This window comes from Caretta caretta, chromosome 11, assembly GCF_965140235.1.
Source record: "Caretta caretta isolate rCarCar2 chromosome 11, rCarCar1.hap1, whole genome shotgun sequence".
NCBI classification, from domain to species: domain Eukaryota; kingdom Metazoa; phylum Chordata; order Testudines; family Cheloniidae; genus Caretta; species Caretta caretta.
Genome location: NC_134216.1, coordinates 21,766,184 through 21,778,563, shown reverse-complemented (window position 1 = coordinate 21,778,563; position 12,380 = coordinate 21,766,184). Strand labels below are relative to the sequence as shown.

The 12,380-nt window shown below is 37.4% G+C and overlaps 1 protein-coding gene across 7 annotated transcripts in view; it reads left to right on the top strand.

Annotated features, from left to right (window-relative positions):
* LRP1B (LDL receptor related protein 1B) overlaps nt 1-12,380 on the top strand; it is a 1,334,345-nt gene that overhangs the window by 712,144 nt on the left and 609,821 nt on the right. For all 7 annotated transcript variants that reach the window (XM_075117809.1, XM_075117811.1, XM_075117812.1 and 4 more), the window contains one exon: nt 8,900-9,122. In XM_075117809.1, the coding sequence (XP_074973910.1) occupies nt 8,900-9,122 (223 nt within the window). The remainder of the gene's footprint in view (nt 1-8,899; nt 9,123-12,380) is intronic.

Sequence of the window (12,380 nt, the reverse complement as noted above, 5' to 3'; positions counted from 1 at the left end):
GTCTGGTGGAACATGGGTTTGTCAACCTCTGGGGGAAGAGTAGTAATGGATGTCAGTCTATAATTTTGCTTTGGGGATATATTTTGTTATATTTTGAAGATATTAGTTGCCTAAACTGAGTGCATGTGCCAGAGACGTCAGTAATTTGGCATATTTGGGGAAAGATTATACTCCCCACCCCCGTATTCAGGTTGTGACAGACACCGACCAGTGGGGTACAGGAGTCTGGTATAAGACAAATATACTGGCCACTGGATGAATAGTTTTCTGTTCCCTGAGTGAACAGAGCAGGGGCTGCCCGAGAGCAATCAGGAACCTGCTAGAACCAATTAAGAAAGGCAAGCTAATAAAGACACCTGGAGCCAATTAAGAACTTTCTAGAATCAATTATGGCAGGCAAGCTAATCAGGACACCTGACCTCCCATCAGTTAGTAGGGGGGTGCGTAAGGAGCTCGAAGTGAGAGGATGTGCTGCTGGAGGACTGAGGAGTACAAGTGTTATCAGACACCAGGAGGAAGATCCTGTGGTGAGGATAAAGAAGGTGTTGGGAGGAGGCCATGGGGAAGTAGCCCAGGGAGTTGTAGCTGTCACGCAGCTATTACAGGAGGCACTCAGGGCCCTGGGCTGGAACCCGGAGTAGAGGGCAGGCCTGGGTTCCCCCCAAACCTCCCAATTCCTGATCAGACACAGGAGGAGCTGACCTGGACTGTGGGTTCCACCAGAGGGGAGGTCTCTTGGCTGTTCCCCAACCTACATGTGGATCCGCAGAGACTGTGGGGGTCATTCTTCTCTTTTTCCCTATGTTGGCCAGTGATGAAGTTATCTGAGTGAACGGCAAACTTAAGCCACAAAAGTGGCCAAACTGAGGGCTGCCGTGAATCTCTGAGGCAAGCAAATCTGCCAATAAGCACGGGATCCACCAAGGTAGAGGAGGAACTTTGTCACAAGGTATAATAGCAGCAATTATTCCCTTTGAAATCAGTGGAACTACTCAGAAAGAATGGTTGGGAGATGGAGGAAGGGATTTTCTCTCTTCTACTATATGCATAATTACATGAATAAAACAAAGTGTCAGGTGCCAACTCTTTAGGTTCAGGTTGTATTCTGTGTGTGAGTGGGTGTGTTGGTGCGGAGAGGTATACATTCAGTACACCAAGAAAGCAAAATTTGAATGAGTCCATGAATATCCTCTAAAAATGTGTTTTAAGAATCCACTTTGGAAACTATAACAATTTCAGACATAACATCCCTTACCTTCATTTAGAACTGAGAGAAATGCATGAAAAATTCAGCATTACTGCGCCAAATTGTTCAAGCTAATTACGCTTCTTAAGGTAAAGGGTATTGAATTATATTTAGACAGAGTAGCAGATTAAACCAGAATAAATTTGGTAACTGCTAAAGAATGCAGCTTTTCAGGATTATGTCTCATAGCTTTAATCTCTTTACAGCAGATGGAGGAAAAATAGATTTAGCTATTATGATGAGCGAGAGAATGAGATGGGCACTTTGTTTATATTCATTTAGCACAAAATTCTGTTGAGTATTTAGCCTCTGGCAAAAACTACAAACTGTTTTTTGTTGTTATTATTAGCTTTCTATTTCAGTAATGATGCAATTATTTTTAGTATAGTATTTACACAGATGCAGAGACACAAATCCATATGTGGAGTGAGAGAGGCAGAGAATATGGGAGATCAGTGGGTGTACTGCATATTTACCTCCATGAGTTTGAGAATGCAATACCTTGAGAGAGCAGTGTAAGGATTTCACATGAAGATAAAAAGTTGATTGTATTATCTACTATCATATAAGATTCTGCTGTACCAGCAAGTGGTTTTCAGGCATGTTGTGGACCCAAGATTGTTTGCAGCATATATCATTGCAGAAGCTTGTTATGGTGGACCAGGGGCAGAGCCAAGACTCCAATTACTTCTGTTTTGGTTTTAGAGTGTGATTAGAATTTATCTGACAATTTGAGAAGCATATTTTGTTTTCACTCTTTCATAAATCAAAAAAGAGCTGAAGGATTTCTGCTCAAACTTTCCAAAAAACATTTACCATCGGTCAGAGACCACACATTTCGGTCTAACATTTTATGTCTTGAAAAAAAGAAGTAAATGCAACAGCAATATGTAATGAATATTGTGGATAAAGCACACATGGCTGGTGCCCATTATTATATCACTGTTATATAAAATAAAAGTGTGTGTGTTATTATACAAAAATTGATAAGCTGTTTTTGTGAGTGTGAGATTTATAATTACTTGTGGCACTATAATGCAGCTATAGCATGAGTGAATATTTTCCACACCTAGGATTTTGTTTTTTAGAAAGCAGTACAGTGGAGTTGATTAGAACCCAACTGTATAACTTGGTAGCTCCAGAGCTAGAGTTTTACCGTTTGTTTTTCATTCCCATCTTTAAAACAAAAAAAGTGAAATTAAATTTTAAGTGTTGTTGTAAATTTTGAGCTTGCAGATTTAACCACAAGAAAATAAAGAAATACTATCTATATTTAATATTTTTTAAAATTATTGGCTGACTGATTAATATAGTTCTGCTATTGGTACCTTCATTTTTACATTTCCTGATTTTTGAGTTCAAATTTTAAACTGTAATGAGGCATTAACCCATAACCAGATCCTGAGAGGTGCTGAGTATCTATGACTTGGCCTGGTGCCGCCTTCTTTATATACACACTATATTATAACAGAATGTGTCTGTCTCTTTGATGTAGATATATCTACACTATATGGTTTTATACATTCAGAATATAACTTTTTCCTAACATTCCCTCATCTTGAATTTATTTTTCAGTAGCTTGGATTTAAAATACAAGTTTTTATTCTATTTTATTATGGTTTTTCCCCCATGTCAAGTACTGATTCTAATGTCTTAACACTGCTGAAAATATGTGTGGATTAATAGGAAGACAATGCAATTTTGCCAAGCTTATTCTGCATATTTTTCTCCTTTTCCCAATCAAGCAAATAGTCAATAATAGGCATTTCCTCTAATTTATGCACATAGCAGTTACAGTACATTGTGAGTGGAATTACTCTATTTTCCCCTAATACTAAGCAGTCTTGCTGAACTTATTCTTAGCAGTCACACACAATCCCCTTTTCATTTCCACGCATATTATGTGTCATTGGATCTGGCAGAACCACTGACGTGAGGAGCAGCAAGCAAGCTTATGCTTTTGGTAGTTCTACTGCCAGCCCATTGTTTGCTGAAGTAGCTTGGAAGCACTGATTACTGAGGTTGCCTACAGATGAAGAGAGAGATTGAGCAATAGCAGGGTGGATTTGATTTAATTTAAATCATAATTTAAATCACTAGTCAGGAAGACTTGATTTAATCATGCTTTTCTACATAAAAGTGCATTCTTGTTGGTTGTTATAACCTTAATACATATTCTTCACAACTCGGAGATGTAGGTTTCATTTTTAGAAGGTACACACTGTACATTTTTAAACAGTGATTTATTTTGAAAACTTTTCAGATTAGTTTTACAGCTATATCAGAAAATGAATGATTGTCTGGTTATTTCATTTACCTTTGGTAAATGAAGCAGATATTTACGAAGTCATTGGGAGGTGAACTATCTCCAATTCAATGGGTTAATCATTAATATTTGGAGGATTTTCTTGCCATGCTGTATTAGGAAGAGAAGATCACCAGACAGATATTTAAATTGTTTTAGTTAACTAAAACAACAACGTTAAGTATTCTGGATTTTGTTCTTCGACAGCAAGCATATAATATTTTAACAAAACAAGCGCATGTCCCACGCTTCTCACATATATCTCCAGACTTCTTCTCCTTGTCCAGATCTATTCTGCCCCCAACAATCTTCTATTCATTGAACTTTTTGAAACTTTGCACTTTTAGAGAGAGGTAAGGGATTGACTCTGTGTACACAAATTTGCAGAGGGACAATAGAGTTGAGGTCTGTTGTTTCTCACCTCTATATATTTATTTATTTAAAACATTTTTGTTAACAAGCATGTTACCTCTGAAGACACAAATCCACAGTTTGAGAACTGCAAAACTAAGGATCTCTGATGGGTATCTTCTAGACTGTGCACTGAGTCCCATTGAGTAGATAGAAAGATTAACCTAAATAATCTATACAGAAACCTGTGGAACCACATAAAATTGGGTCCCTAATCCATGAACTGTTGGAACTCATTTACAAAACTTTTCTTAAACATTACATAAATATATTCTCTCACACTATAGAATTAGAATTTATAATCCTTATTCCATGATGATATCTTTGAGCTATAATGTATCTTAATTAAAACTATCTTTAGATAGGTTTTTTTCCTCAAAAAGCATTTTATAAAAAAGCTATCCGATTTAAATAAAACAATCCAGTTTTTTTTATTTAGAAAAAAAGCATTGATTTTTATCCACTCTGAGCAATAGTGGCTCATCCATTTGTAAAGCTCTCACTGCTGCTAAGCAGCTTGACTGTGTTATCACACCTATTTAGTTAAGATTTTTCAGGTTTTTTCTGGTATGTACGATTACTATTTTCTTTCTTTTGAAGTGTATTGGTTTCAACTCTGGGGATGGTGTTCCCAGGCATGTTTTTTCAAGGCCTCATCTCTTTGTCTAGGACCACAGGACTGCGAGCCATTTTGCAATCCTTGAAACTGATTCTGCCGTACTTTCAATTTATTTTCAAGACTTATTTATAATATGTAAGAGGTTGAAATATATGTGCTTATCTGATGCTTATCTAAACATTTTTAGAACTTTCTTGTGTTTTATTAGTCTCTCACCTTCATCCACAAAAGCAAATCATATCGTTGTCTTTTCCCTCACATCCCTGGGCTCAAGTTTATTGTCCAATTTATTTATAAATAGTGTAGACTGAGACTGTATGCTTCAGTTTTAATCACTGAAGGTTGCTTTTACTGCTCTTTAGAAAGACAGAACTAAGATGCAGTGTCATTGATTTCCATTCAGGTTTAGCACAACGTATAATAGGGTGCAACATATTTATCATAATGAAGATGATGGAATGAGCAAACAAAGAGATGGTTTCAGAACAATATGGTGGTTCAGAAGGAAATTGAGGTCATTTCCTACTGTGGACATGAAACCAATGTCATCTGTGCATTAGAGCAGCTCAAAATGTATGAGAAGTTTAAATTGCCAGATAAATATATAAATAATTCAGCAACTAGTAAATCCACCCCCCGCCCCTTCCAGGCTGCATTGTTTTACTCGCTTTAGAAGAGGTGAATATAGAGAGTGACAGTTTGTAATTAGCATAGCAATGAAGGAGATTTGTTTTGATCAGTACACAAATTCATAGCTACTATCCTATTCACTGCTGAGACAGCCATCTGTGTTACTGCAGATATAAACCAGTAAAGGTAAGTCTATACTGCCCCCCCTCCAAAAAAAAAAAAGCTGGTGACAAGAGCCGGTCTGAGATTCTTCCCTCTCACCGGGTCTCAGAGCCCGGGCTCCAGCCCAAGTGGGAATGTCTCCACTGCTATTTTGAGCCCTGTACTGCAGAGCCCTGTGAGCCTGAGTCAGTTGACCCAAGCTTGGAGACTCACTGGTGTTTTTCGCATTGTACAGGTACCCGTAGTGATTTCCAAGCTAAAAGTAAGTTATTCTACAATGAATGTTCTACAATGGCATTTGATTGGTTGGTTTTGAATATTGTGGTAGTGGTCTGTTGTGAAATGAATGGTGGTTCAAAGCTACGTTCCATGCACCCTTTGATCTTAGTCTTGTTCTTCAAGAGAGCCTCTGTATTGCCCTCTCCTGAGCAGGAGGCACTGACTGCAGCCCAATTCATTACTGCCTTCTAACTGGCACTAAATCCACAACTCTTTATAGGGAAACAGGTAAAAAGCCTATCATTGTTATTATTAATACGTATGTCTATTATAGTGCCTAGAGAACACAGTTAAGATCAGGTTTCAGAGTAGCAGCCGTGTTAGTCTGTATTCGCAAAAAGAAAAGGAGTACTTGTGGCACCTTAGAGACGAACCAATTTATTTGAGCATAAGCTTTCGTGAGCTACATCTCACTTCATCAGATGCATCCGATGAAGTGAGCGGTAGCTCACGAAAGCTTATGCTCAAATAAATTGGTTCGTCTCTAAGGTGCCACAAGTACTCCTTTTCTAGTTAAGATCAGGTTTCCAACATGCTCTGTGTTGTAGAAATATCTCTTCTTCACATTACGTTGTCTTGTGGGAAGACATTGCACTTGAAACACTAGTGCATTTGTGAGATTTTTCTCCTTCTCTAGTGCTTCCTGATCGTATGATTAGAGCGCTGTGCGGAAACAAAGTTTGTATCCGCATGCAATCTGCGAACATGGTCCGTGAATATCCGTATCCGCAGATATAAAATGAATATCTGCAGATTTGCAGGGCTCTACTTATGATGAGAGGAGACCTGGAAGAGAGAGAGGGAGAGAGAAGGTGTGGGGAATGGCAGATAGGGAGGTACAGGCAGGCTCCTTGGTATTCTATGATTCCACTGCTGTGGAATTCACTGTATTGCCACACAATTATGCTCCACAACCCCAGGTATCATTTGTTTCCATCTCTGATCATTGAAGAGAGAACTGGGAATGCAAACAAAGTGTAAACTGGTGGAGTGCTGCTTTGGAAACCTGAAAAGAGCTAAAACCCTAAACTAAAAGAGTGATAACTCAGAAAGGTAGGAGCTGGGGAAGGAGGAAAGTCTGAAAAGGAAAAATGAGAATTGTGATGGAAGAATATAATCTTTGGGGGCTGTACTGTGGGGAGGAGTCTTTCAAGCTCTAAAAGAAAGCTGCAGTCCAGGAATGATGATGATTGGCAGGGCAGTGTTTTTGGAGGCCACAGCATTGGTTGTGAGAACCTTTCCTGTGTGGGCCTGATAATGTCGGAGACCTCAGGTGTCTTAATTTATCCCTGTGCTGAATTTGGTTGTGCATTTTCCATTGTGCTAGGCACTACACAAACACACACAAAAAAGATGATCCCTGCCCCAAAGAGTTTACTATCAACAATGTGGTCCGCTAAATTCCAATTCTATAATCTGTTACTTGTGCTACTGTTAAAAAAAAAACAAAAACAAAAACAAAACAAAAAAAAAACCCTGAAAGAATCCAGTTTGATTTTGAGATCTTGAGTTGAGCTTTTATATTATTCAGCAAGTATGAGATGGAAAGGATCTATTAGCTCATCCAAACCATATATCGGTAAATGCACATTTAGTGGTTTTTTCCCCCGGTCTAACTTTAAATGCAATAGGTGAGAGGGCTTAAAATTTATGATAGCTAACAAACATTATTTTAAGATACTGTTTTTGTGACTGTAATTTTAAATTAATTGTATTTTTTTGCTATTTTTAACTTTCTCAGTTTAATACGCTTCTCATGTCATTTGTACCATGCTCCATGCACAATATAATTAGTAATTCTGGGCTATATCATGCCACCAGTTTTTAATGGTCAGTTGGTGTTTTTTAAAGAATAAGCTTAATATGATCAGTTCATTTTAACACAATAGAAGCAGCTTCCTCTAAACTACATGTATTTAAAACATTATTGTAATGTATTTTTTATTTTTAAGTCTTCTTGGATGTGAGACCCTTTTGACCTACACTCAAAATATATTCTCATTTGTTGTAAGGTATTAATAATGTAACAGAATCTTCATTTGTCTTCTTTGCAACTCCACATTCTTTCCCAGGCACCACATACTGCAATATTAAATGCTCAGTGGAAGCTACAATTACTAAAACAATTAATTTTTAGATAAGTATTCAACAAAAAGATACCCTGGGCTTTACATAATGTTCCATTAATGCTGATAACTAACAGATAATTTACTAAATCTGGAAAATCAAATCTTTGATTCTCAAGGTAATATTAATAACATTCAGTAACTAGAAATTGAATTATTCTTGAGATAGTGTTAAAGTCATGGCAAGATGGTCTTCTATTTACAAATGCAATTTAGTCTCATGAGAAGGTAATCTTGTTAAAATATTGTCAAGTTAATTGAAATTGATTTGTGTTTACTAAACATAGTGAATGGTAATCAAACTATCAGGCTTAGAAGCCTTTGTGGTATGTTTAAGTCTTTGATAGATTTCTGTTAATCTTGCACAGGATGTTTCATTTTGGAAAAATAAATGTACTAGAGGTTCTTCAGGGCTAGTAGTCCTTCCTTGTCTGTCTTCCCCCAAAATGGATAAAACTGAAATATAGAGTAAATTGCCTTCTTTTGTGAAATGTTATGTTTTGGAATGTCTGAGAGCATCTAGAACTCTGGATTACTTTTTCATTTATTATATCTGTCAATATACATAGTACATTTGCTTCTAGCAGCTTAATTATCACAAGTTTGCTGATCTCTACTATTTGTAACAATCTTAGCATCTACATAAATGAAATTCTAATAGCCTTTATAGAAAGAAAAAATACAGTGAAGCAGTTTAAAAAGCAGGATAAACACAACACATAAGACACATACATTTTTGAGCTGATGCACTTAGTTGCATAAGAATTTCATGTCTAATCAGCAGTACTGGCTCCCTCAAGGCACATCTTTTTCAATACATTAAAAAATTCTCTAACAAAAACAGAACAAAATCCAATGCAATTGCACATTTGCTGGAATATTTCACATCTTTAGTTAACCTGCTCCCTCATGCCTTACAGTATTCATTAGCAGATTTCTCTGTTTATGGCTGATATTATATGGTTATGGTTATGGGTTACTAACAGATGTAACCACTGAAATGAATTAGAATGAAAACTTGTTTTACAAAATGCCCCACTGGGGACCTACTCATCAAGCTCACCCTCTTAAAAAATAACAAAGCAAAAACAGACCCACAACACTTTATTTTCTTTCAACAGAAAACTTTTCTTTACCGACTATGGGAATGTTGCCAAAATTGAGAGATGTGACATGGATGGGATGAATAGAACAAGGATAGTAGAATCTAAAATTGAGCAGCCAACTGCTCTTGCAGTAGATCTGGTCAATAAATATGTTTACTGGATAGACATATATTTGGACTACATAGAAGTTGTTGACTATCAAGGAAGAAACAGACATACAGTAATTCAAGGCCGACAAGTAAGTATTTGATTCTTCTAATATAATAAAAAAGTAATAATATTAAAAGAACGTGCATAGCATTAACAAATATTTGTCATAAGATTCACTATTCTTGTTTGGTCCAAATGAGTCCGGTAAACAAGTTCTCAGCTGCATGTTCTATTTTATGTGCTGTTTATTTCACCTTACAGTGTATGGGCCAGATCCTGTGCTGTGACTCTTAGGAGATGCACATGAGAGATAATCTAGGAGAGGAGAGGAAACAGATGTAAGGATCTCAACAGGGGGAAATGGAAGGACATTACAGAGTTAGAAGTAAGTCTAGGCAGGGGATAGCATTAGTACCATAAGAAGAAGAGATGTAGGGGTGAGGAGATGCATCCTGATAACACCAAAGAAGGAAAAGATGATTAGTGAGATGTGCTCACCAGTCTAGGCCAGTCTGGATGAATATAGAAATCAGTGGGAGTCTTTGCATTGATTTCAGTAGGAGCTGAATCCAAGTCCTTAAGCTGTAGGACAGTGATAAATCTGCTGAGCAGTAATACATCAGCAGACAGCAGTGTGGTGTGTCTGTTGCTGCCCTTCTGGCTTCTGACTAGAGTGTAGTATGTTGCCAGGGAATGAAAGATTCTGTGGCAGTTGGGAGGACAGTTGGAAACCTGAAGAGACAACGACAAAGTCAGCTGTTCCTAGTGGCTACTCACAGTGACAGAGTTGGGGCTTCTGGAGTTGCCCATGTGTGGCTGGGTCGATCTCAGTTGTAGATTGACAAGTTTCATGTACATAGAGTAGTTAAAAACATGCAATTTCAGAATGAGCACATTACACATCCATCTGTGATATCAGTTTCTCTCCAGCAAAGGGAAATTGACTTGAAGCATGGACTTGAAATTGACCCCAGCTCAACCAAGAGACAACAGGATATTTTAACTTTTTGATTTTTAAAATATGAATACAGGGAATAGCAGAGAGATGCTCATGTGGGCAGGCTGAGAGGAAGATATCAGGCTTTTCCATATCTGTAATAGACTGCATTGGCCATGGCCTTTGGCCAATTGTACTGGAAAGGAGATTCCTGTAAATCTGAATCCTTTCAGCATCTGGTGCTGCTGGCACATTCTGTCACTATGTAGTTAGATTAGAAGGGGGTCCATCTTTAGCAGTAACTGGCACACAATTTTTGAAGCTTACTATCACAGATTTGGTCTCAGTGCCTTAGCAAAGATTACAATTTGGCCTGTTTTATTTTTCCTCTTTTCCAGGGATCTTTGATGCTGAAGAACAGTTCCTAAAACAGATAAGAGGAACTGCTTTAGTTAACAACCTAGCTAGATAAGAATGGAGAGAACAGAAGATGTATCCTTGAATGCTGGTTGTTTGAGGGAGTGAGAAGTAGCAAAAAGTTAAGGATTCCAACTGGCTATTAGGGCAGCCTGTTAAATCACGTACAGAAGGAGCAACCTATCAATCATCTCAGTCCACTCTGGTGATTTAAGTGGATTTCAATGGAGTTGTCTGTTTATCCCAGGGCTGGATTTGATCCAGTTACTGGGAAGCTGGACATTACCGGAAAGTTAGGGGCTAGAAATTATTAACAGGAGGGGAGGTTATATAATCAAATAAACACAGAAATTTTAGCTGATTGAACATATAGACATATTTAAACACTGGTAAATGGAATTCTATTTTTTGCTCTTATAAAAGTCTGTTCATCTCATACAAATGATAAAAATGGATTTCTTTAAATCTATAGAATTCCAGTATATTAACTGGTATTCTTTGTAGATATTAAAGTCTTGATCCTGAAAACAAGAATCGGCTTATTGCTTACTGGTACTATCATGTATAGTCTCTTTGGCTTCATTGGTAGTAAGCTATGTGTCTCTTCATGTTTTCAAGATACTTGGAGAATTGCATTTATGGTTAAAACCATCAAAATAATGCATAAAACAGATGAAAATAAATAATTAAAACATCCTAAAATACATCATAAAAATATAGTCGCACAACTCCAGTTAAGTAAGTATAGTACCTCACAATGGGATGCAAATGAATAATAAAATATTAAGAAATGGGCAAATGGGGGAGAAAGGAGATGATCATGCAGGAGGGAATCTTCCTCTTAAGCACAGGGCTCTATTCCTTCAATATTAAAACATTTACAAATATAATATTTTCCTGGTAAAACATTGGTATTGTAATAGTTTACTGCAATGTGATGCAGGTGCATCATTATTTTCAGTGTTTTCTTTTTCACATCCCTATTACTATGGTTGGACTAAATAATATTGAGTCTTAATCAGGCAAAACTTTTATTAATTTCAATTTAGAATTCTGACTGAGTAAGGTCTGAGTATGGATGCCAAGTTCTGGCCCGGTAGGAGTAATTTTCAGAAATGGGTGGGATTTTAGTTGTACAAAATAAGAATTTTTAGAAAGGTGTCCAGCATAACATTGAGCTGAGTGGATACATCACAGTGAATAATTCCTTGATTAATTGAATCAATTGTTAATCTTTTGGAATATCTACCATCAGATTTTTTTTATTTTACTTTTTAAAAAAAACTCTTTCATTTGGTCACAAACAGTCTCTGGAGTATCAGATGTTTGATATTCAAATTGTTTGATAAAAATGATTGGTTAGTTAACTAACTTTGTGTCCCTGTTTCTTGACTGAATGAATGCACTTGCTCACATGCATAGATACACACATCAAGCCTGAATACTATGAATACAATGTTGGAATTTATTTTTAGCAAGCATTTGTGCCAGTAAAACACAGCCACCAAAAATTCACAGAAAGTCAACACAAAATGGAGCGCTAGGATGGTGTAACAGGGCATTCACCTGTGGAGTGCCTTTGAGCAACTGGATGGGGGACTACATTGCTTTTCTCCCCCTTTGCTCCCCTTTACAGATTGCCATCTTACCTTGATCAGTCTTCGATGGCTTGGCCCTCTGGCCAAGTCACAAAGTCCAAATTAATCCCTTTCTGGATATGAAAGAGTTTGGTAATTAAACAGCCTGTTTGTCCCCACGAGGGTCTTCAGCCCCAGTTCTGGGTCCTTTAAATTCATCCCTTTATTCTGACTCCCAAATAAGGCTTGTCCCTTTCTGGGGGTTTATGCCACTTTACTTGTGGCTGGTAGGGGAACCCAGGCCCACCCACTACTTGTGGTTCAAACCCAGGGACCCCATGCACAGCAACTACATACTGTTCACTCCATTCCATCACTGCTGTTTCCCTGGGCCTCTTCCTACAAGGCCCCTTGA